General features: G+C 41.5%; 5 protein-coding genes across 5 annotated transcripts; 1 reads left to right on the top strand and 4 right to left on the bottom strand.

Moving 5' to 3' along the window:
- Positions 1–2319: 2319 nt before the first annotated feature.
- On the bottom strand, positions 2320–3115 carry LOC143339401 (hemoglobin subunit beta-1-like). The gene is made up of 3 exons (XM_076760600.1): positions 3024–3115; positions 2671–2893; positions 2320–2480 (listed from the first exon to the last, which is right to left on the bottom strand). The coding sequence occupies exons 1-3, from the start codon at positions 3113–3115 to the stop codon at positions 2352–2354; spliced, it is 444 nt and encodes a 147-aa protein (XP_076616715.1). The 3' UTR covers positions 2320–2351.
- Positions 3116–4753: 1638 nt separating this feature from the next.
- Positions 4754–6351, top strand: hbae5 (hemoglobin, alpha embryonic 5). Its single transcript, XM_076759832.1, has 3 exons — positions 4754–4866; positions 5627–5834; positions 6198–6351. Exons 1-3 carry the CDS (start codon positions 4772–4774, stop codon positions 6324–6326), a joined length of 432 nt encoding a protein of 143 aa, XP_076615947.1. The 5' UTR covers positions 4754–4771; the 3' UTR covers positions 6327–6351.
- A 319-nt stretch (positions 6352–6670) lies between these two features.
- Positions 6671–8524, bottom strand: aqp8a.2 (aquaporin 8a, tandem duplicate 2). Its single transcript, XM_076759905.1, has 5 exons — positions 8265–8524; positions 7962–8088; positions 7642–7856; positions 6832–6966; positions 6671–6716 (listed from the first exon to the last, which is right to left on the bottom strand). The coding sequence occupies exons 1-5, from the start codon at positions 8522–8524 to the stop codon at positions 6671–6673; spliced, it is 783 nt and encodes a 260-aa protein (XP_076616020.1).
- Positions 8525–9575: 1051 nt separating this feature from the next.
- On the bottom strand, positions 9576–13180 carry aqp8a.1 (aquaporin 8a, tandem duplicate 1). The gene is made up of 5 exons (XM_076759904.1): positions 12894–13180; positions 12400–12526; positions 12034–12242; positions 11274–11408; positions 9576–10378 (listed from the first exon to the last, which is right to left on the bottom strand). Exons 1-5 carry the CDS (start codon positions 13157–13159, stop codon positions 10336–10338), a joined length of 780 nt encoding a protein of 259 aa, XP_076616019.1. The 5' UTR covers positions 13160–13180; the 3' UTR covers positions 9576–10335.
- Positions 13181–14880: 1700 nt separating this feature from the next.
- Positions 14881–21999, bottom strand: lcmt1 (leucine carboxyl methyltransferase 1). The gene is made up of 11 exons (XM_076760756.1): positions 21578–21999; positions 21068–21159; positions 20586–20707; positions 19928–20004; positions 19314–19375; positions 19082–19184; positions 17786–17906; positions 17499–17600; positions 17322–17413; positions 15777–15874; positions 14881–15539 (listed from the first exon to the last, which is right to left on the bottom strand). The coding sequence occupies exons 1-11, from the start codon at positions 21661–21663 to the stop codon at positions 15517–15519; spliced, it is 978 nt and encodes a 325-aa protein (XP_076616871.1). The 5' UTR covers positions 21664–21999; the 3' UTR covers positions 14881–15516.
- Between the last annotated feature and the right edge of the window lie 1553 nt (positions 22000–23552).

Raw genomic sequence — 23552 nt, 5'->3', positions numbered from 1 at the left:
CTCCTCTCAAGGGTCTCAGTCTGATTGTTTGATCCACACCAGGGTTCAGTTGACAGCTTTCACACCAGCCCCAAAGACCTGTGGTGTATTAATTGACCTACTCATTGTTTCAGTAGTAAATATGGAGCTGTCCGTGGTGCTGAAATAAAATGTTATATTAAATGTGGAGCTGTCCGTGGTGCTGATACTTGTGATTAAATGGGAGCTGTCTCCGGTCCTGAAATAAACGGTGAATATGATGCCCTCAGTAAAGCAGCATTCTTTGGTGCCTCGTCAGTTGATGTTTGTTAAGATAAACCAAAGAGTTATGACATTATCACAAGAAGATTAGAAACCAGAGGCCACCAGCATCGCTCACAAAGACATGTGCAGTGAGTTAGAAGACTTACTTCAACTAGATTCTCTGATAGCGCAGTCAGACTTTGAAATTATGCTTTACTGAAGCTTTACAATTAGCGTCAAGGACTTCTTTCATTTTTCAGAAAACAGATAAATGGGGCCACCTGCTGGATGTAACGGGAGTTGCAGTGTTTCTCAGCCTCATGTAAGTGTGTGATGAATTAGAATAAAAGAAATCTCATATGGTTAGAATTTCTGGTAGTTTCAGAGAAAAATAGAATAACAATTCAAAAACAAAACATACAAACAAACAAAAAACAGATTTTTGTTCAAAGTTTTTGATGTCGGACTGTGTGACATCTTGTTTTATATTACATATTTCATATCATTAACACCTGAAAACTAGTGATGTGTCGTTTGTGAGTACTATGAACCGGCTCCCGTCTGAGAGCTGATGTTTTCTGTCTTTGTTTGAATAAATGAATACAAGACAGATCCAGAAACGTTTGACTTTGCTAATGATATAAAGTTTTCTATGCTGGTCTCTTTGAAGTGACATCTAGTCCATCAAAAATCCAGAATCTATGCATGACAGTTGAACAGCTCATTCTGAGTGTGTGAGTGTGTGTTGATTGGAGGATTCAAGTTTCCACATCACACTAATGCAAGTTGGGCCAATAACGAGCACATAAGAAGGCAGAAAATATTCTGTTATTATTACTTCTGTCAGGTGTCCTGTGATGTTATGTGGCTTCAAACTGAGGCTCCTTTGGGTTTGAGCTCTTATCTGTTTTGAGCTGCAGTCTGAGATAGTCCAAGTGCGTGATGAGATGAAGCGTCAGACGAAAAAAAAAAAAAAACATCCAGTTTGTCCTCAGATGACACCGAAAACCTTAGAGCATTCAAAAGGATTTAGCCTTTAGTCTGTAGCACATAATTGTTCATGGTTACTTACTGTGAAACATGCATCTTATCTTGTTTTCCAGAGATTTGCTGACAAGATAGTAAAGTTAACATCTACTTTGTCCACAGGCATAAGCTGGGGTTTGAAGAAAAACTGCAAAAGTTCTCTTTTTGATGCTCCTGTGGTAGATAAAACATGATAAAAATGATCTCAGTATGGCCCAGTGTGCAGTCCGCCACCGACTCCATCTACCGCCAAACATTGATGTGTCCTGGATAAGGGCAATAGTATAGAAACCACAGGACATTTCAATTTTCTAACAACCCAATAAATAAATAAATAAAATAGAAAGAGAGGTCGGTAGGTTTCTAGAAATTGCAGAGCACCGTTCAGGGTTCATACAAAGCCTTGAAAGTTTGGAAAATGCTTGATTTTAAAGGTTGTGTTAGGAATATGCTTGAATTCAAATATACTCCTTGAAAAATGCTACTTTTTCATTATGATCTTGTGTTTCATCCACACAGTCACTCGTGTGAAGCACAAATCTTTCCATTTTTGAATTGGAGCGATTCTTCGTCATATTTGTTTGTTGCCCCCTGGTGTCGAAATTTGCATGCATTTAATCAGCAAAAAATGCAATTATATACGTGTGTGTGTGTGTGTGTGTGTGTGTGTGTGTGTGTGTGTGTGTGTGTGTGTGTATGTATGTGTGTATGTGTGTGTGTATTGCTGTGGCTATAAAGGAATTGTAAACTTTATTTTGTAGAAATTGTTCGTTTCCGTGAAAGTGCTTGAAAATCGCTTGAATTTTCCTTCTAAAAAGCTGCACGAACTCTGATCATCAACTGAGTTTATGTCTTTGCATAATATGGACTTTTTAATCCGACAGTTTCTCATTTGGGTCTGCCTCTGCGCCTTCCTCAATCAGTACCGGACCTCGGTCTAACGTGATGACTGTGCGTAATTACGCGCGCATCGAAGAAACAATAGCGACAACAAATAAGCTTTGCTTCAGCGTGCCTTTATTTCTTTATTGTGGAGACACATAACATATGTAGAACAGATGTTTGGTCTCCTTCGCGTGTCCAGATGAGAAAAGATGCTGCATTTAGTGGTACTGCCTTCCCAGAGCGGACACCACCACGCTCAGGAACTTCTGGAAGGCGCCCTGGACTTCTGGTGTGAAGTTCTTTCCCAGTTTGGCTGCGATGACGATGGTCAAGCAGTCAGACAGCAGCTGCACGGACAGAGGAAAACACATTTTTAATGTGCACGTGCAAGAATGTAAATACAAATCTGTTTAATCTACACCGTGACATGGCTTGGAGTGAAATTTCCTTTGGTAAATATGGGCTTTGATATCCAGCATATAGGTCAGATTCTGCGACGTCAAAGTTTGCCTGTCAGGTGAGAGGCTGCAGCTTTACCTTGAAGTTATCGGGGTCGACGTGCAGTTTCTCGGAGTGCAGGACGCTCAGCTCGGCATAGGTGGCCTTGATGTTGTCCATGTTCTTCACAGCCCGGTCCAGGCCGTGCAGCACGGTGATGCCGTGGGCTGCGATTTTCGGGTTGGTCTTGATGGCATCGGCATTGTAGAGGTTACCGAAGGCGCCGAAATACCTCTGAGTCCAGGGGTAGACGATCAGACACCTGCGGGGGGAGGAGACAGCCAAGTCGGTTAAAGACTCAGGCCGGAAAGATTCTGTTGGATGTTCCAGGAACAGTCTGAGTGTGTCTCAGCTCTAGCAGCTGGGTGTCAGGACAGGTGTTTTCTCCGTACCTGACCAGAGCCTTGGGGCCGATGTCCTCATAGTCCAGGCTGGAAAAGATGCTGTTGATGATACTGCACTCTTGTTCAGTCCACACAACCATGGCGGCTGTTGTTTAACTTTTGTTCAGGCTTGAAAGAAAAGGCGGAATAGTGCTTCACTTTGACCCCCGTCTATTTAACTGTCCAAAGCTGACCCCCGCCCTAATGGAGAGGTCAGCTGCGATAGGCTGGAGATGAGGCGTTTGAGATAAACTGCAGACTCCTCCAGAATCTTCTGGAAAATTTTGATAGTCTTGCAGATTTACAAAGTTTCCAAGTTAGCACACTATATTTAGATTTTCTTTGGCGTTATTATTTAATGATAATTCGTCCTGTGGTCCTTCTGCTCCTTTCACCTGCAAGCTCGACCTTGTTTCCAGCACTCAGGACCATCATTGCATCCTGAGCTCTTCTGGCTTTTATCTTACAGGAAGCATCATTTACTGAAGCTGAAGAAACAGCTTTTCAGTCATCATCAAGGCGCAATATTGATTTAGTAATATGCGTTAAAAGTTTTAATATTTCACTGAAAACAACAGAAAGGCTGTGTGTGAATCAGTGTTTGGACAATATATGCATGTGTGTTGAAAAAATGGAAGAGCATACTGCAGCATTTCCCAGTGAGCGATATAAAAGGGTACAAAACAAATATAGTTTGACATAAATGATAAACCCATTGGTGTGTGTGCCAGTCAGTGTCACTGAGAGGTCGGACGGTGTGTCATGCCCGCTTGTTATCTGTAGAAGCACACTGGTGTTATCTCCAGCAGCGCCCCCTCTCCACCCAGACATCGCTGCCAAAACCCACATATGTTTTGATTAAGAAGATACTTGAGGCTGGCGATAAAGCTCCAGAGCTACTTCCTCCATTCGATAGCAAATAGATTAATGCCCGGAGCCAAAAATGCCCAATTAAAAAAATGAAATCACTGATAAATCTTACACTGCTTTCACAGCTGCTGCGCGATAAGACTAATTATTAATTTCTAGGAAGTGATTCATCGAGTGCACGAGGAAATAATGAACTTTTGTTAATGTTGGAGTACTCTTTCGATGCTCCTGTCCCAACTTGTTTGAAACATGTTGCTGCCATCACATTCAAAATAGGCATATATTTGCAAAAATCAATGAAGTCGATGAGGGAAAACATTAAATATATTCAGTTTTTATAGTGTTTGTAGTGGAGTATATGTCAAAAAGGATCAGCAATGATCACATTCTGCTGTATTTGTTTTACACACATTCCAACGTTTTTGGGAACGTAATTATTGAACTGAAAATAATATTAAATGTTAATAAACGTTTATTTCCCTTGAAAATGTATAATGGGAAGTGAAGTCTTGTATATGCCGTCTTCACATCACCTCCCCTGGCCTCTGAGTTCGTGCATCTGCCTCCTCTGACCTGAAATGCCCCCTGCACTTCGGGTCAAACTCACCCCTAACTTCTCCACTAACAAACATGTGGGGGCTCATACGTAAATGATCATATTTTTGCCAACTGTCACCCACGATGTGAGCAGCTGATAGCGCGTCTCGGACTGGCATCCTGCCAAAGCACTTTCTATCAGGCGGGGGGGGGAGGGTCGGATCTTTGTCAGGGGGCCGTGGCTTGGCATTCGTTGGGTGTGCCTCTCGAGCCAACTGAATTTAAGTAGAAGGCCAAACTAACCGGGCACCATCCGATTCAGGCGGAGAAAGAGAAAGAACCGAGGCAACATGAGTTTGACTGACAAAGACAAGGCTACAGTCAAAGGCCTGTGGGCCAAAATCTCCAAGTCAGCGGACGCTATCGGGGCCGAAGCTCTGTCCAGGTAAGTGTTTCAGGTTCATATTAGAGGGAGTTTCAGGATGTGTTTTTACTTTTTTTCTGCAGCTGATCAGCTATTTGTTTAATTTTTTTTCTCTCTTTATTAAACATTATGAACGTACGAGCCTGCTTGATTAACGCAGTTCACCTGCACAGCCATAATGTCCCGAGTAGGCGCATCAGTGGGGGACTTTTGTCGTTTTTTTGTTTTTGTTTTTGTTTTTTTAACTTTATTTTGTTTTGTCTAAATTGAGTTAATTCGTTTCATAAATTAAATTAGAGTGAATTAAACTTTAAGCTTTGTTGAATGAAAGAAGAAGAAGAAGAAGCCTGCCTGACATTCCAGCGGTGGAAAATAAACTGATAAATGCAAATTTAACGCAAAAAAGACATAATTTTTGAATTATTATAGAGGCTGGGCCTATTTTTCAGAGCGCACACGTATACAGATCAGTCCGAAAGGTTTCTAGTGTTATGGAGCGTTATCATCCTCATCAATAACATAATAATAATGATGATGATAATGAGGCTGAGTGCTCCAGGTGAGGCTCGACCTCGCAACCTCAGCATCACAGTCTTAGAGCCGATTGCTCCGTCTAACAGTAAATTCAATTCGAAGCCTAAACACTGAAGAAAAAAAAAAAAAAAAAAAAAAAAAACTTTATAGAGAAACTGGCTGGGCTACGTGTCATTGGTTTGTTTTGCGCTCAGTTGGCGCAGCTCTTCAACACGCCCGCCGCTTAACGTCCTCTTTCCTTCCACAGAATGTTCGTCGTCTACCCGCAAACCAAGACTTACTTCTCCCACTGGCCAGACACGAGTCCCGGCTCTGCCCCCGTGAAGGCTCACGGCAAGAAGGTGATGGGTGGAGTTGGTCAGGCTGTGGCCAAGATTGACGACATGACCAACGGCCTCCTGGACCTCAGCGAGCAGCACGCCTTCCAGCTGAGGGTGGACCCGGCCAACTTCAAGGTGAGACAGGTTTCATTTGACATCACGTACATCATGATGTAAGTGCTGAGATGATGTTATTTTCACATTACATCCAGGTTAGCGCTCACCGACACGACTTTTACGCATGAGTCGTGCTTGATTCACGCAAAAATGACGAATTTTGTGCTGCAAAAATTGCAGTCTTCAATCTAAATTTCTGTTAACGACCGAGAGAAATCCCCAAAGCCGATCCAGCAGTTTTGAGACTGCAGGTGGAGCACGTTTTGCACTACACTGGCTTTGCAGATTTGAAGCTACACGGGAGGAAAGTGGATTTTTTTTATTTTATTTTATTTTTTTTTTGCTTGTTTGCTATGACCGTCGTTTCTCTGTCATCCACAGATCCTCTCCCACTGCATTCTCGTGGTGATCGCCACCATGTTCCCCAATGACTTCACCCCTGAGGCCCACGTCGCCTTGGATAAATTCCTGGTGGCCTTGGCCCTGGCTCTCGCTGAGAAGTACCGCTAAGCTGCCCGCAGGGTGGCATGCGGCCCGTCACTCACGGTGAAAAATGAAAGAATAAACTTCACGCTGGCAAAAATACATACTACTGTGTCTTTTATTTGTCTTTTTTATGGACAGGGGAATAAATGAAGAGATCATCAATATGTTTTCAGAATTTCATAGCCTATGCTGACAAATCCACAGTGATCACACAGTTTGACATGTAATAAAATAAACATCATAAACTAAGCAACATAAAGCTGGCCGCCTGTCATTATGACATGAGTCACAAGTATCTGCTGATACGACGAGACAGAGACTGTTTACAGATTTATTGTCGTTTGGCAGTGGCCACACAAAAGAGGCTGTTACGATTTCATAACAACTCGTAACTTGTCATCGCCGAGAATGAGCCTGTAACAGAAGAGAGGCATTGTGAGGCTGGTGTTATCACTCACGGCATCTTATTTATTCATTCATTCATTCATTCATTTAATAACAACCCCCAGTCACACCTGGCGTCTCTTACCTGAGCAGAGCAGCGGCCACCAGACCTCCTCCTATGGGGCCCGCCCAGTAAACCCAGTGGTAGGTCCAGTAGTTGGCCATCACAGCTGGACCAAAAGCCCTGGCGGGGTTCAGACATGTTCCTGATACATCACCCCTGCAAGGGAAAATAAATAAATAAATAAAAATAAAATTATATATATATATATATATATATATATATATATATATATATATATATATATACGCAATTATATTGTGTATTATTATTATTATTATTATTATTATTATTATTATTATTATTATTATTATTGCTTATATTGATTATTTTTAATTTATATATATGGTTTTATTTCTATCTAAAAATGTGTCAGGTGATACAAGTGTATCAGCAGAAATAATATAAAGTTACACTGTCATCATATAATTAGTAATAATGTCGTTATCTTCACATTTATACAATTAGATTTTTTTATTGTGGTGAAATCGGAAATATTAACTTAAAAAAGAGATTATTGACTTGATTTTGAAATCATTTTGTAACCGTTTTATTTTGAAATTATTGCATTATTGAGCTTCGCAAAAACGTTCAATTGAATTAATTTAACAGAGGTAAGTCAAAACATATAAAAAGAAAAATAAAACATAGTGCCACCTTCAAATGCTCTTAGTGTTTTTGGATGCTGTCCCACCATAAATAAATAAATAAACATGCGCAAAAGAGTCTTAAAGAAGTCTGAGGGGCGAGAAGTGCCAAGCAGCGATTGGCTGCAACTGGTTACTGGTTTCAGTGCAGACACACTAAACATTAGTCATCGCTCTTTTATCTCACCCAGCCAGGATGTTAATGATGACAGTACAGCCCACTAGGAAAGGAGCCAGCGGGGTTTTCGTCTTTCCGTTGACCGCCACCAGCAGCACCACCATGGTGACTAGGCAGGTCATGGCCACCTCCCCAAAGATGGCTCCAGACAGCTGGCTCTCTGACTTGAGGATATCGAAGGCTGCTCCTGTGGCGTTCAGGTAGCGATCTGCAGGGGTCATCATCTACGAAAGGTATCACTAGGGTCACTTTGAATAAGATTTAATAGGCTGAGGTGTGAGAGCCAAAAACATCCTTTCATGGTATTGTGCAGTTAACTTGCACCTGACCTTGGCCATTGCAGCTCCCAGCACTCCTCCAATCAGCTGGCTGGCCAGGTAGGGTCCCACCATTATCAGCTCCATGCCTCCACACAGGTAGATGGCAATAGTGAAGGGAGGGTTGAAATGGGAGCCACTAGAGGAAGAGAGGCAGCAGAGAAAAGTGGAGATCAGGCTGGAAACTGCAAATGAGTCATCCTACTCAAAATATATGATTCTGCCAAGTGGCTGAGTTTAATTATCATGCAGCAAAGATAACACAAACCTGCAGAGCACCGGACTCTGTTTCATTCTATCCTTTGCTCAAATTACCTGATGTTGTCCATGACAGCCACCAACACTGCCACAGCCAGTCCATGCACCAGAGCCGGCTGCAGCCGTCCAGCTGCAGGCACATTCTCGATCACAGACACACAGCCGATGAAAACGAAGAACGTGGTCCCCAATATCTCGGCCGCGCAGGGCTGGAACATTTTCTCAAACTTGTTGGGAGCTTTGGACGCAGGTGGCTTCCTGCGCTTCTCCATCAGAGTCGAGTCCCCGTCTTCCATTTCCATTTTCTCGACTGCCATTGTTGCTTGTTTGACTCTTGCCTGTAAGAGGCTTCTGTTCCAGGATGAGTCTCACACTAGCTCAGCACCACCAGCGCCTGTACGTGCAAGTGAAGGCCACTCCTTGGTGTTGTGGTTATTTATAATCATCACCAGCACCTGGCACACTGAACCTGTCATAAAACATCAAAGGTGAAGCATGGTCTATGATCCGCCACACCAATACAATCTCCTTCCCTGACACCTGCCCCGTTCCGTCCTCAGCTTAGCTCAGGCCAGATAGGCTAATCCAGTCGATGAAGGAGTCCTAAAAGGAATGATAAGGTCCAAAACAAGGCACAGGCTGATTATGGTCGACCTCAGTCTGAGGAGGCAGATCAAAGTCAGAGGGATCCAGAAGTGCACTTTATACGTCATCATCATTTCTTCCGTCAATGCACAGTAACCTATATAGATAAGACTGACCTGAACCATAGACTTTATGTGCAATGGCTTTCACACACTCTCTATTCTAAGCACCTGCGTGTGTTACGCTCATGGTACACAAATTCATGTTAGATCATATTTAATTGAGTACTTCTACATTTGGGCAACTATGCAACTGAGCATATTTATCAAATACATATTACAGGACTGTCCTGTACTTATTTTTCCACCAGACACCAAATAAAGAAATATCTTTTTTTAAGAGTGGTACAACTACCCTCTGGAGGCTTGTAGTGGTCTTGCACCTCATTTCATGTTGGCTTGTCCTTTAATTTATCACCCATGTATTTAAATGTGTAACTCTTTATTCACATTCATGTATATCAGACTCTGAATCGGAATACTTTTTATTTTCCAAATATGCAAGCACACAAAGAATACGTCTTTGCGCTTGCTCCACAAATACAACACACAAGAATAAGAATAAAAACAGAGCCACAGAAGAAATAATACATGATTGAAATAAACAGCAATGATAATTTAAAAAAAAGTATTTACAGACAATAATGATGAGCTTTGAAATACAATATACAAGTTTGAAATGATACGAACTGTGCTACGGAGAAAGATGGAGGAACACGAAATATTCATATGCTGCAGAATTTGATTTTGTAGGAATATTATTTTTACAAAACAAATAAAGTTGCATGCAGCTTCTATGTGTAATTGCAGCAGTCTTGCACCTGCACAATGAATGGATGTGTTGGCATGGGTGCGCAGTGCTGATGATCCCTCTTCATCAATATTCCAACCATCACCATCCATTTATAAAGATGCATATGATAGTTTTGAGATAACTCTGTTTTTCTAAAGATTTTCGTTCTAACTTATTGGTATCTTCCAGCTGATCTAAGGGCACCAGTTTATGATTCTAATCTAGCTTTATTGTATGGTCTAGAGGCCTGTCCTTGTTGCACAATAAAGCTATTAAAGCATGGTTTTCCATTCAGCACTTTGCCCCAAAGAATGAGCATAAAAGACTGTAAATGGATAACTGAAAGTGTGATCCTGCATATGAAATTTTACATATGGAATTTATTATGAAATGTCTCTGGACTTTTTCCAGCACCATCATCTAACATGTAAAGTCCAAGCTGGGCGTAGCTATCAGATCCCTATCATATCATTAAACACTTTATTGACTCTTGAAAAATAAACATATCATTTAGTAGGAGTCAGCAATTATAGTTGGTTCAAGGATATATGCGGTATGTTTGTACACATTTTGCTCCAAATTGAAGTTTTACAGTCTAATTGCTGCACAATATATAAACATCTGAATAGAAAAGCTGTCCTCAGGTCAGTGGGGATGTCCCCTCTCTCTTCATCTTTAGTAAAGTTGACATTCACTTGAACACAGCTCGAGTCTTCTTGTCGCCAAGCACACCCCTGCAAAAGAGTGATACCTCAGTTAGTGCACTGGTCATTATTTAGAATGATTTAATATCATGTTAAGAACACGGATGGATGATTGAATGGGCCCACTGTACACAGGCCAAAGGAACAAAGAGATCAGGGCTCCCTGGGATTCACCTGCAACAATTCATTAAAGGGCAGAGACACAAAACAACTACGAGATGCAAAATGACCACAAAAAGGTACAAAAGCACTAAGAAGAGTTGAGTTCAAAGAGACATGACCTAAAACAATTAGACAGAGACACAAAGCAACAACAAAAAGGTGTAAAACAAGCACAAAGGGACACAAAATGATCATAAAGAGACATAAAATCAGTACAAAGAAACTCAAAACAAGCACAAAGAGACACAAAATTATACAAAACAACAACAAAGAGACACAAATGACCCCAATGAGACATCAAATGACTACAAAGAGATGCGAAACAACTACAATGAGACTCAAAAGGACCACCACTAGATGCCACTAAAGCCTACACACTGGTCCTTTAAATCTGGGGGTTTTGCTCCTATGTAGGAGGGGTGAGGGGTGTTTTACATGTCTGTGCCCATTGTCTCATAATCCATCTATGGTTAATCAGACATATCTAATAATAATAGCTGGACTAAAATAAAGCAGGAGGTCAGACTATAGTAAAGCTTAAAGCTCACTGGGTGGAGCCGCAGGAGCACAGTTCTTTGGCTCTGTGTGAGGTGAGAATGAAGTCCACTGGAAAAGGAGGAGGGCTTTTACTACTGTTGCTACTAAACTACTTGCAAGGAAAAATCTATGTAGCGATACAATGCAAACTATGACAAACTGAAGATTTTATTACATTCAAAAAAAAACAAAACAAATCTAGACAGCATGAGGAAACTGCATGTACCTGACAAGGCTGACAGTGATCAGAGCACCACAAATGGGTCCAACCCAGAAGATCCAGTGATGGTTCCAGTGGTTGGCAACCACTGCAGGTCCAAAGGCTCGGGCAGGGTTCATACAGGCTCCAGACACTGTCCCTCTGAAACAACAGCCGGCACATACCAACACTGTAACACAGCTGCTGACCTGAGTGATGCAACTCAATAACATGCCTCTCATGTTCGGGGTAGCAGCTAGTTTTCAGCAGCAAACACACCCAAAAATAGACATGGTAGAGGTATTTGGCCTCTTTGGCTAAACAAGTTTTATGTTTGCTGTTGTGACTGTAAATATGAGTAAACCACAAATGCAGGGCTTCAGGTGAATTTCTGGAAGTTGTGGATGTGATTAGCAATACAGTGGGATGCCATGAGTATGAAAATCTCCACATTTGCTTCACCTCAATGTACAGTCATGTTTGCATCAGGTTGTGCAGTGCTGTCTTTAATTATGAGCCAATCTTGGCTAGCCGAGAGGCAGCTTATAGCAACAGCCCCTCAAAACCTCTGTGCACATCCCTGCTAAATAGGTAAAACAGTTACTTTAGTTTCATTAGCTGAGTTTATGAGCAGTTATTGATATAAAACATTAACATAGAAACAAAATATAACTCGACAGCTGTCTGAAAAATCTGTTTTTATACTTTCTTTTTGCTGTCATGCTACAGTTATGGTAGACTGACATAATGGTGATGATGGGGATGACTTCCCAGCTAAGAATCTCACCCTGCAATTATGCTGGCTGTAACAGTGAGGCCCACGCAGAAAGGAGCCAACGGTGAGCGGGTCTGGCTGTTGATGGCCCCCAAGCACACCACCATGGTGAGGAAGGTGGTCATGATCGCCTCTGCCAGCGTGATCAAGGCCAGATCACTGGAGACTATGGTAAAAGCGCCTCCAAGGGTGGTATCATACAGAGCAGAGGAGCACACAGCCTGAAAGCAGAACAAAGCGAACATATCATCATCATCCACGGCATGATGGACTTGACAGGAATACATCAGAAATTTCGACTGTATATTCAATTTTGACTTGCCACAATTATTTTTCTCTTCTTATGAGCAACTCTGTTTCCTCCACAGTTTCTCTTACCCTGGCCAGACCAGCACCAGCCATCCCTCCCAACATCTGAGCCACGATATAAGGCACCAGCAGCATGAGCTCCATCCCTCCACACAGGTAGGCAGCCAGAGACACCACAGGGTTAAAGTGGCCTCCACTGTAAGAATCATCATCATCATCATCATCATCATCATCATCATCATCATCATCAACATAACTTCACTCTCTGCCTTTCAAATGATGGATAATAACAAACCCATCCTACATGGGAATTTCATAAAGTTCTGAAAATCATTAAAAAATTGCGGTAATCTCACTCTCACATTCAGGCAAATTCACTTTAAATAAGTCAATTTATGTTGGCTTTGGCTCTACAGGTGTGTTTGTCAGGAAGTTAAGTGCAAGCAACCAAAACATCACAGAGACCTTACTGCTATTGCAAAAACAAGACCACTCAACTCAAAATCACACAACATCAAGCATCTAAAGCACAAAACAACACTGAATCAGTCATCAGCCGTTACCTAATTTGCCCAAACACTGCGATCATCACTCCCAGCGCTAATCCATGTGCCACAGCAGGCTGGAGGACACCAAGCGATCCCACATTCCCAACAACGGACGCACAGCCGACAAACACGAACAGGGTCGTCCCGACCAGCTCAGCCAGGCAGGGCTGCACATAACGCTCAAAGACGCCTCTCTTGTGGTCTGTGCTGTCTCTCTCTGCCGCCAGCTCTCCCATCTCACTTATTCTGAAGTCTTCTGTCTTGGTTTCTACCCCTGACATCTTGAACTGGAGTGAAGCCCCTTCTGCCCAGTGTGAACTGCAGCCTGCAATTAAGTGGTCTGGTGTGTGTGCAGTTATGTATATGTGCCATGCTTAGGGTGATGAATAAAGGACATACGCACATCCACATTTTTTTTCTCTGATGCCCCACCTTCCTGCAATTGTTTATACTCCCAAGGCTGTTGGCAATCGATCATGCGAGGCTCATAAAATTACTGGCGCTGCTTGTGTCAGAGAGGGCGTACACACAGATAAGGATGAGGGGTGTCTTATCAGTCAACAGCAAAACAGCTTCTTTTAGTTTTCTATCAGCAAAATCCTTTTAATAAATCTAATATAGCTGGTCTTTAATTAGTGCTGCATTTATGTGCACATCACTGTAACATTGGAGCTGGTGCAGCTAATTTTAATTAACACTTAGCAGCCTAACCTAAACCTATAATAGTTTCACTCCATATTTTTCCCCTGGTCATCCCGATGCCCTGCGGTGGTTCTGTGCCCCCCCTCCAGGGGAGCCCGTCCCCCACTTTGAGAACAGCTGTAATAGATACAGAAGACAGAAGCACAGTGTCAGGTGCACCTGTCAACTTCCCTCCTCCACACGTGTTTATTATCAGTAATCAGATGGATGCCAAGGATCATTATTATTATTATCTTATTGGTCAGTTTAATGTTTAATGTCGACCTCTTGGCAGCTTTGATACAACCCTCCTGTTTTGAATGAACATTTGCTAGAACTCAGTGTCCTCTTCTGACCCTCTCCTGTACCCGAGCCTCCCCTGACCCCCTGTGACCTTCTTGACCCCGTAAAGACCTCCAAGCAGTGAATTTGGGTGGGATGTGATGAATGACATATATTAAAAAAAAGCACATAAATACACACACAGCTCTCAAATTAAAGATCAGTAATATGAATTTAGTGTTTTTGGATATGAAGGTCATAATAATCATTTGTCACATACACATTTTTTCTTTTCTTTTCTGCACATTCTTCCGTTGGATCTGAAATATAACTTTTGCCTTTTCACTGTGTCTTGCAAAGTAGAGTCTCCTTTAATGCTGCTTAATTTGAACCAATGATGTAGACCTGATTTGATCAATCTTGATGGGAGTTGTTTAAAGCCTCCATGACACAATCGAATGACCTAAGCCTGAATCCAGTCAAGTTTACTGAGGACGGATTTAACTAGATCCACACGCAACATAAGTATAATTGATCCTAATCATTGCCTGTTAAATAATAAGTAAAAGTATCTCGCTCTGATAGCCAATCTCTACCAGACAAACTGAGGGGGATATTAATATTTTCACATTTACTGATTCTTTCATCAATATGAGGATCCCAAGAGGTCTTTTCATCCAACCAAACCCCAAAGAGTTTAAACACCTTGACTCTGTGAAGTGATGACCTGTGCATACCAGGGTTTAATTCGGGTGATCCTTTACTGTAGTATAAACACTGATTAAAGCTCAATAAGATGACTGATAAGCTTATACTATAGATGCCTGCACAGTATAAAATGATCAAACTCCTGACCTCTGTGAATGAATGGCCTTACAGCACAATGTTTCAAGTACTAAAAGCATAAATAAAAATGCACGCAAGCATTCATAAAACTTAGTAGTGACATCTCCCCTCAGCATGTCCCTCACTGCAGATAAGCCACCTGATAGCTTGTTATGAAGTCAATGACAAAGTACATAAAAGAACAGAGACAGTCTTACACAAAAGGATTTTATTTTGAATTCATCTGCACTTGACCAGCAGTCATCAAATATAATCTGTCACAAACTAATCTGCCATGTCCTCGTTGCTGCTTGAAAGATAAGACCAAGTATTGAAAAAGCTTTTCTTGCAGTTTGATACTAGCTCTATTACATGCGTGCGTTTTGTAAGAAAAATGAGGCAAGTACAACTGATTAATAAATAAAATCTAAATGGCACATAAAAACCAAACGACGGCAAACATATGACATCTGAAAACTTCACGCGTTCTTCAGTCTCCAACGCGGGTGAGCGGAATTTTAAACTAATTTTTTTTTAAGTGGCTGCGCAGTCACAGACAACGTGTCTGTACGCAAATGAAGAAAATGAATTTTTACAGTTGGTAATTCAGTACCAGTGTATGGACAAACACCTCCATGCCGCCTCTTATCTTCAACACATACTGCGCTATAAAGAACGCTCATGAAATCACATTCTGCTGATGCGGTGGTTTTCACGCCGGAACGGACGAGGGCTTGCTGGAGAATCAGGGCTTCCTCTTTCCAAACGTCCCCCCGTACACGTCTTCTCCAGTTGTTGATTTTGGCGTCCACACGTGTGAAGCGTGTCCAAAGGTGGAGCGCTTTCACACTCAAAATGCCAAGTGTGACAGACCTGAGGAAACAGAACATGACCTTTTCTTGCAAATGACCGCAGCAGACGTTCAAACTGGACGGATGGGTGGAAATATGAAAAATTTAACGCATATGAGTAAGGCTAAGTAAATACACTAAAGGACAGCGTGGCGCCATTGTGGTCACAGGTGGTCCTGGAACTGAGCAGTCATAGTTTCGCATTTCCTGCTACATCTAATGTAATCATTCATTTACAGGTAACATAATTGGGAATTACCCAGACTCAGCTTGTCCTTGCTGGCCCAGCAGATGCTGTAGTGTTGAAGGAGTTGTTGCAGCAGCTCCTTCTCATCCAGGAACTCCAGACGCTCAATTCTGCAAGAAATGAAACAAACAGGGTATTTCGCCTCAAAATGTCATATTTCACATCAGATTATACACAGACCCAAAAAAAAAAAGGTCTTAAAAAGCAACAGATATCAACATCAACACTCATTTGTTGAGGCGATATGCGGCTCTATTTTTAAACCATCCGTAAAACCTCAACATGGAAAGTGTTAAAAGGGGTACTCCAGGTATTCAGCATACATTACGACCCAGAACAACCCACAATAATGCTGGTTTTCTATTACCAACTTCTCACCTCCAAGCCGAAGATGAGATAACATCTGATGATATATCAGGATGACTTTCACTCACATCAGAAAGCTCCCTTAGAGCCACTGAAGACATAATACAGCTGTTGACCGGGTTCAAGGTTCATATATTTGTCATTAACAACACAGGGTTGCACAATGAAATGCAGAGTTGTAGTTTCTTTATGGTATGCAATAAAAATATTTTCTATGGTGGAGAGCGGAGGATGGTTTGAGGAGTCTCACAGTGTGAGGAAAGAAGCTGCTCTGTAGTCTGGCGGGACAGCAGGAGATACTTCTGTATCGCCTGCCAGCCGACAGCACGGTGGAGAGGCTGTGGCTGGGGTGGGTACTGTCTTTTAGGGTCCTTTGGGCTCTGCGCTGACACCTCACCTCACTGGTATCACTGATGCTCGGTAGACAAGGACCAATGATGTTCTAGGTGGTTTTAATGACCCACTGCAGAGCCCTCCTTTCCTGGGCTGAGTACAAACAACGCCAATTTGTCATGTTTCCAGTCAGGATGCTTTCTACGTCAGCTAACAACAGCTTTGCGCAGGAATTTTGCCTTCTTAACTTCTCTTAAGTGGCTTCTGAGCTTTTTTAACCAGGGTGGAGATGTGTGACATCCATGACAGGTTTTCTGTGATGCTGATTCCCAGGAACCTAAAACTTTCACAGGATATTAGCACCTTTTTAACGAGTAAAGTGATCTTCACGTGTAAAAATCAAGTGTCCCTTTAAGCTTGCACTGCTCTACTGACAGATAATAGCAAAGCCTCTAACACAGGAAAGTGTTTTTGCAGAACATTATGATGTCACAGTGAAGCTGACCTTTGACCTTTTGGATATAAAATGTCATCACTTCATCATTTTATCCTGAGAGACATTTGTGTGAAATTTTGTCATAATTAGGGTACAAATTCTTGAGTTATACCCAAAAACGTGTTTTGCGAGATCACGGTGACTTTGACCAACAAATTCTAATCAATTCATCCTGGAGGTCAAGTAATAGTGTTTGTGCCCAATTTGAATTTCCCAAAAGTGTCCCTGCTTTCACAAGAAGGAGGCTGACAAATGTATGTACACACAGACGATGGACAGACAACCTGAAAACATAATGCCTCTGGCCATGGCTGTACCCAGCAAGGAGGTATAAAAGGTACAAGTGGGCTTAATGGCGTTACCTTGCCACATCATCCTGGGGCAGCATGCTGTAGACCGTCATCATGTCCAGAGCATCGGCATGATCCCAGCCTGTCTTCAAAAACCGCTCCTTCTGCAAACAACATGTTAAAATACCTCATGTCTGGATGCTCTCCCAAAAAAAAAAAAACAAGATAGAAGAAACAACAGATGGTTACCTGCGAATCCAGAGACTGGCAGGCCTCCACTCCTGCCAGGGCGCATTGGCGACGCTGCAGGTTCTCGATCATCACCTGGCCAAATCGATCGCTCATGTTCACCTGGATACACAGATCAAAAACATGCTACCTGTGTCTGTCTGCTACAAACTAATCCAGCACAGCGACACAGAAGTGCTTCTATACAAATATGAAATCCAGACACTTGCTTAATCCAGATAAATGTGACAGAAGCCAACAACTGTGATCTTCTGCTGTGCCGGGATGAAGTCGTTTGTGTTGTTAACCTGTTCGTAGTTGATGAACATGGCAGTGTGGAAGGTTTCTGCTGCCCAGCGAACTAGATTGGAGGACTGGGAGGGCGTCATGTAGACCAGCACACACTCTGACAGGAGCAATGTGGGCAATCTGGGAGCGAGAACACGACACATAATCATAGTGTGCAGATCTTTTTTCATTCATTTAAACAGCACAGAAGGAAAATGTGAAACTGGTTTGCAGTTTCTTTGACACACACATGGATCAGGAGGGACACTACAGACATTTCCTTTCCACCAGCTTTCATTGACATTTCCAAGGTTTTCCAGATATCAGATAAAACATAACCTCCTTGCTTATGATAATTATCAGGAGAGGCACAAAGATACATAACAGTTACATTCAGGATTTGCTTCAGTCAGTTGAGCACGACAACCTGCCTTCACACCAATCAGAGCGCTGGAGTGTTTATCCTTTGTACTCTATGATCTGACAACCACTTACACAATAAAATCTTTTATATTCACCAAGGAATATCAAATTTTCACTCCACTCTTTAGTGCGATTAGGCAGAACACAAAGAAGTAATAACTCTCGCTCTTAAACAATAAAGACTAATAAACACTTAAATTCACACCCGGCAGCTTCCTGTAAAAAGTGCCTCGCTCTTTGTCAGACTTCCCTGGATAAATAAACGTAATGATACGTGAGTTACGAGCTGAAGTGAAGGAGTCCACAGAAAACATCCTATCGTACGAGAAAGGATGTCTGTGCCATCCAACATCCTACTATAAAAGAGTGACGTGTCATGAGCCACCGCTACGGATTAAATGGTCCTCCGCCCAAAAGCATCAAACTCTAATTGAGGTGTGCAACATGACACAGTTTTGTGCCTTAATTTTGACTAATATGGTCGTGTCAGCACAAAGGTATTGAAAATAACACTGATTTTGTATCAAATGGGAATTTATTGATGGCTCCTAAGTGAAACCTCTTACTGCCAACTACTGCCAACACTGGGCGTCCACAAGGGGGCTGAGTGTTTGATGCTGAAAACACACATTTTGGGTGAGGCATCTTTTCAAATCAGGCTCCAGACGTCAAACATTACACCTGCATTACAGCCACACAGACACTATGTAGAGTGACTCAAGCTTCAATCCTTGGACTTCTTAAAACATGCTGGTAAACAAATGACAGCTGACACAGAGAAGTACGAGAGACTTATTCCACTAAAATAACATCAACTTCAGCTTGACTTTCTTCTAAAACTAAACTGTTTGCTTAGCATGAATCAGAGATAAGCAAAACACATGGTCACATACTCTGGATTAAGCTGGAACTTCTTCAGTTTTTCATCCAAATTAGAGATGTCTCTGAGGTCTGCCCCGACGATACAGTAACGGTCTGAGTCCAGGCTGTGGGCATCTGAGCAAAAACACACACATACACTGGAAGGAAGCTGGAAAAGACACTGAACAGACGCACCCAAAGATCTTCTGACAAGATGAGTGTTATTACCAATGTGTTGTGTAATGATTCTAGCTTGTTTGTTACCTAGTAGTAAGGAGTCTGTTGAGTGAGTTTCAATGAGGGGTTTGGAGAGGGGCGGTTTTGTCCTAATCAAAGAAAGACACAGCATCACCATTCATAACTAAAACTGCCCGTCCACAGTAACGCTAGGCTACAATAAGGCTTTTTACATGCTCCACTCTTCAAAATCTCCAAAAAGCGTCATATATATTTCTATACATTACATAGTTAGTTGTGAGTATACATAGTTATATATAAATAAATCCATTACAGATATGCTTACATCAATAAGACCTACATGGAATGATAACACACAGTATAGATACACTGCCACTGCACTAATGTAGAGCTGCTACTCTGTAACAAAGAGCTCTGTCTCCCTCTACAGATCTCAACCTCACATTACAACACTAAAGCCAGAGAAGGAAAAGCATCATACTTACAATGACACTTATAACTAACTAAAGCTTGAATTAAAAATATTTTTCATTCCATGGCTTAATCTATAACCATCATAACCAGATATTCTAATCTGTGAGGGAAGCTTGGGCTGCTCTGGTTCATGCACATCTGATATGATAACAATAAACTATGATATAACAGCTACAATAAATATAATAATAGCATAGTCAGCTTACTTAATATTGTGTATTTTCCTGGCCACAACTGTTGGAAAGTCCACTTCAAAGAACTTCCGCGGCAAAAGGTTTTCATCCTATATCACACACACACACACACACACACACACACAAATATTCTCAATATCTGTGTATTGCCCAACACTTAAAAAAAAAAGATTAGTGAACGACCCTGATTCCAAAAAAGTTAGTAGAATTGCAATCATTTGCAAACAAATTGTTTTTACTGACAAAAGTTTTACGAAGTGTTCCTGAGTCCATGGACTACTATCCTTTATCCAATCATGTGTTCACAAAGGGGTGAACCTCGAACCTGTGAATGACTGAGCCTTTCGAGGTTGCACATTTCATACCCAATCATGATGCTATCACCTGTTACCAGTGAACCTGTTTCCCTGTGGAAAGTTCCAAACAAGTGTTTTTGGAGCATCCCACAACTCTTTTGTTGCCTTGAAATGTGTTGCTGCATCAAATTCAGAATAAGCAGATATTTACAAAAATCAATGAAGCCGATGAGGTAAAACACACAGTGCCCCTTTTTGGGAATCAGGCTTGTATTTGATGCAGTCCAGTCAAATTGGACATCAAAAGCCACATCAGACCAACTGTGAGTCACATTTAGACCAGAGTCCTGGCAGTGAGCCACAATGCTGCAAACCTTTAGTCTCCAAAACGTGGTGTCCAGTCCAGCACCTACGTTGATTACTTGACAGTCACACTCTGTTTTCCTTATAAATGCATCAAGGAGATGATTAACTCCTTTAACACGGGCATAGTAACCTGTCAAATGAGATAAGTGGACAGAAAAATAATCTCATAAAACACACACCTGGGTTATTTCAGGCATTTCTCTGACCACTGTTGCAATGTAGCACTTAAAATACTAAAAAATGTACAAAATCATAAGTATAGGAGCCAAAAGCCTACATTTGTACTTGTAAACATTTTGACTGTGTGAGTGGGAGGATTTACTGCTGACAACTCCTCACAAAGCACAGTGTAAAGTGCGGTGCTGATGGCTGTTTATATATGCAGCCATCATATAAGCTGTCATTACTCTGTACACTGCACACGTTCTTTCAAAGAGTTACTTATGAATAAAGTAAAAGTTTGTGTAAAAGAACAGACTGTATCACTTACCTCTATTGATTTCAGGAGCCTTTCGCTCCCCAACAGATCTTGCAAAATACTGGATATAGGGGTCCTTCCAGTAGCTTTTACTGGTAGCAAACCTGGTACACAAATCATACGCTTGATGAGGAGGTGATATACATAATTCAAGCCCTAATGAAACAAGTTTGTTATTATTCTTGAATCACATGACCGGCTGCACTGTTTTTTATGGTGCATCTTTGAGTCCTAGAATTTGAATATTCAATAGTTTGCAGCTGAGCATCAAAACATGCAACAAGCTTGGGTGATCTGAAGATGTTATTGAGCATAATTATTAAATTACGAATGAGGTACGGCTCATTGTTGGCTAGCCTTACTTGTCATAGGCGATTATAACGTCAAATCGGTGCAGCATGACCTTTGATCTGCAATAACGTCTTTGTTTTTTCAACTTAAGTTACCTTAACATGGTGCTACTGCAGCCTTATGATTGTAATGCTAAATAATGAACTTTGCTACTGCATATTCTGCTGTTACCTTTTGCATGTGGTTGCATCGTCACAGGTCGCCCTCACTGCTTCGTCGGCAGTATCCGAGTCTGTGAAGGGTTGTCGAGCTGCCATTAATGTCCTAACGTTATGTACTCAACATTAAAGCTCTAAGTGATGAAAAAATCTCGCCCACCTGATTCAACGTTACACTGGCTAGCTAACGTTACAACAAGCTAACTGGCTAGCTCAATTTGACAGGTGGGCTCATTTAACGTTAACAAAACGGGGAGGAAGAAAAATAAAACTGTTATCATAGTCGAGTTATTCGGGCATCTATGTAGAGTGAACAAACTGAGCGTTGAATGACAACAAGCAGTATTTAACGAGAAAATACTATTTTGCTAGCTACTAACAACTTGCACCGAGCAACAATTTTACGACAATTCCGACCAGACGACACTTCCGGTTAACATTTTTCAGATTAAAAGTATGACTGAGGAGGTTGTCATTGTGCACACAAATAAAATAAACTACACTAAATGCAAAGCGCTACACACTGAGCATTTTAAGCCTATTTAACCTACTCCACTTACGTCGGTGTCTACACTGAGGGTGGCCATTATCTTTTGATGGACAGAAGCAAACCCGTTTAGCCTTGTACTCGTTGACTTTTAACGTGAAATTGGTAATTATTGTCATTTTTACCGACAGATGGTTTGTGGAGTATGTCTTACAGAGACCTGGTTAGGGTCACTTTGCTTTCTGCATAGCATTCACATTTAAACCAGTTTTTGGAAGGATTATTTATTCCTGTTGCTACCTCGAATTTGGGTATAAAGAGGTAATGTGATTCTTCTGAATAGTCAAAAATCAGATAAATCAGTGAAAGACGCATTTGAGTAAGTGGCATCGGAACCAGCAAACCACTCTCAATTGTTTCATTATAAAAATGGGAGCGAAAACAGTGAGAATGATGAAAGTGAAAAGACTATGGGGAGTTAAAAAAGACATTTACAGAGGGGGAAAACATCAAAACAGTGCAGAACAGTGTGTGAAACAGTCACTGACACATTTTCTCACAAATTGTGTGGGAAACTCCCACCATTACAAAGCCAACCTCATTAAGGAAGCCTCCTGCCTCTCAGCTAACCAAGACTTCATTTGTGGCATCTGATGAGTGTGTCTGAATTCCTCAGAGAACCTGATGCAGTATGTAAAAAGTCAGATGAAAGACAGAGACTTGTCCTACTTGTGGAAGAAACTTCAGCGGGTCCATTAAAAATCCATTTGAGAACCCACACAGGGGAGAAACCATGAGAATGAAAGTCAGTACTTTTGGTCTCAGTTAAAGCAAAATGTTCAGAGTGTCAGCAAAACAACACACAAATTGGACAGATTGCAGAGGAAGCATGTGTGTGATGTCAAGTGGACTGAAGATAATATTAAATCTGACTTTCTTCTCTTGTGGCCCATTATTACTATATGCACTCTTTAAATGTAAAGCACCACTGCTTTTTTAATTAGGATGGATGATCTAAGTATTATTCCACATATTTGATCAACACCACCATATGCCTTTTCAATATTCCAAGCGTCTGCGATCACTCTTTCAAAAAGTTCATTCAAGATGGATGAATTAACAAAAATTAGATGTCAAACAATTCCGGCTCATAACACTGCACAACCATGAGCTGACTGCAGAGTGTGCAAGCAATTATTGCCATCATTGTCACCACTTGTTGAGATATGCTGGCACTTTAAAATTTCAATGTCAATGCAAAATCTGTTTCACTCTGCTTATTGGTGGTAGGCACTTTCAAAATAGCAGCTTGTGTAGGTTTTACATGCAAAACCTGGAAAAAAAAAACAAAACAAAACATTAAGTGTTGTGTGAGTTGAAGCAGTCTGGCGCATCTACAGCAGCGGTCCCTAACCTGTTTTCGTCACGGACCGGTTTTCAGCAATAACTTTCGGGACCAGCATAGAAACGAATAAAAACTAATTATTAAATATACAACTCA

The sequence above is a fragment of the Chaetodon auriga genome, chromosome 20 (genome assembly GCF_051107435.1).
Source record: "Chaetodon auriga isolate fChaAug3 chromosome 20, fChaAug3.hap1, whole genome shotgun sequence".
Classification (NCBI taxonomy): domain Eukaryota; kingdom Metazoa; phylum Chordata; class Actinopteri; order Chaetodontiformes; family Chaetodontidae; genus Chaetodon; species Chaetodon auriga.
This window is presented reverse-complemented; position numbering and strand designations above follow the sequence as displayed.

Bases quoted from the DNA above. Each gene is read 5' to 3' on its own strand.
- hbae5 (XM_076759832.1), top strand. From the start codon at position 4,772: ATGAGTTTGACTGACAAAGACAAGGCTACAGTCAAAGGCCTGTGGGCC. The intron at 4,867-5,626 runs GTAAGTGTTTCA...TTCCTTCCACAG, and splicing joins GGGGCCGAAGCTCTGTCCAG to AATGTTCGTCGTCTACCCGC. The intron at 5,835-6,197 runs GTGAGACAGGTT...TGTCATCCACAG, and splicing joins TGGACCCGGCCAACTTCAAG to ATCCTCTCCCACTGCATTCT.
- aqp8a.1 (XM_076759904.1), bottom strand. From the start codon at position 13,159: ATGTCAGGGGTAGAAACCAAGACAGAAGACTTCAGAATAAGTGAGATG. The intron at 12,527-12,893 runs GTAACGGCTGAT...TGATTCTTACAG, and splicing joins GCAGTGTTTGGGCAAATTAG to TGGAGGCCACTTTAACCCTG. The intron at 11,409-12,033 runs GTGAGATTCTTA...CTGTTGTTTCAG, and splicing joins ACAGCCAGCATAATTGCAGG to AGGGACAGTGTCTGGAGCCT.
- aqp8a.2 (XM_076759905.1), bottom strand. From the start codon at position 8,524: ATGGCAGTCGAGAAAATGGAAATGGAAGACGGGGACTCGACTCTGATG. The intron at 8,089-8,264 runs GTAATTTGAGCA...CTCTTCCTCTAG, and splicing joins GCTGTCATGGACAACATCAG to TGGCTCCCATTTCAACCCTC. The intron at 6,967-7,641 runs GTGAGATAAAAG...TTTCCCTTGCAG, and splicing joins ATCATTAACATCCTGGCTGG to GGGTGATGTATCAGGAACAT.
- LOC143339401 (XM_076760600.1), bottom strand. From the start codon at position 3,115: ATGGTTGTGTGGACTGAACAAGAGTGCAGTATCATCAACAGCATCTTT. The intron at 2,894-3,023 runs GTACGGAGAAAA...CTCCCCCCGCAG, and splicing joins GGCCCCAAGGCTCTGGTCAG to GTGTCTGATCGTCTACCCCT. The intron at 2,481-2,670 runs GTAAAGCTGCAG...CTGTCCGTGCAG, and splicing joins TCGACCCCGATAACTTCAAG to CTGCTGTCTGACTGCTTGAC.
- lcmt1 (XM_076760756.1), bottom strand. From the start codon at position 21,663: ATGGCAGCTCGACAACCCTTCACAGACTCGGATACTGCCGACGAAGCA. The intron at 15,875-17,321 runs GTAACGCCATTA...CATTTCTTGCAG, and splicing joins CCCCAGGATGATGTGGCAAG to AATTGAGCGTCTGGAGTTCC. The intron at 15,540-15,776 runs GTAATTCCCAAT...CTGTTTCCTCAG, and splicing joins CAAGGACAAGCTGAGTCTGG to GTCTGTCACACTTGGCATTT.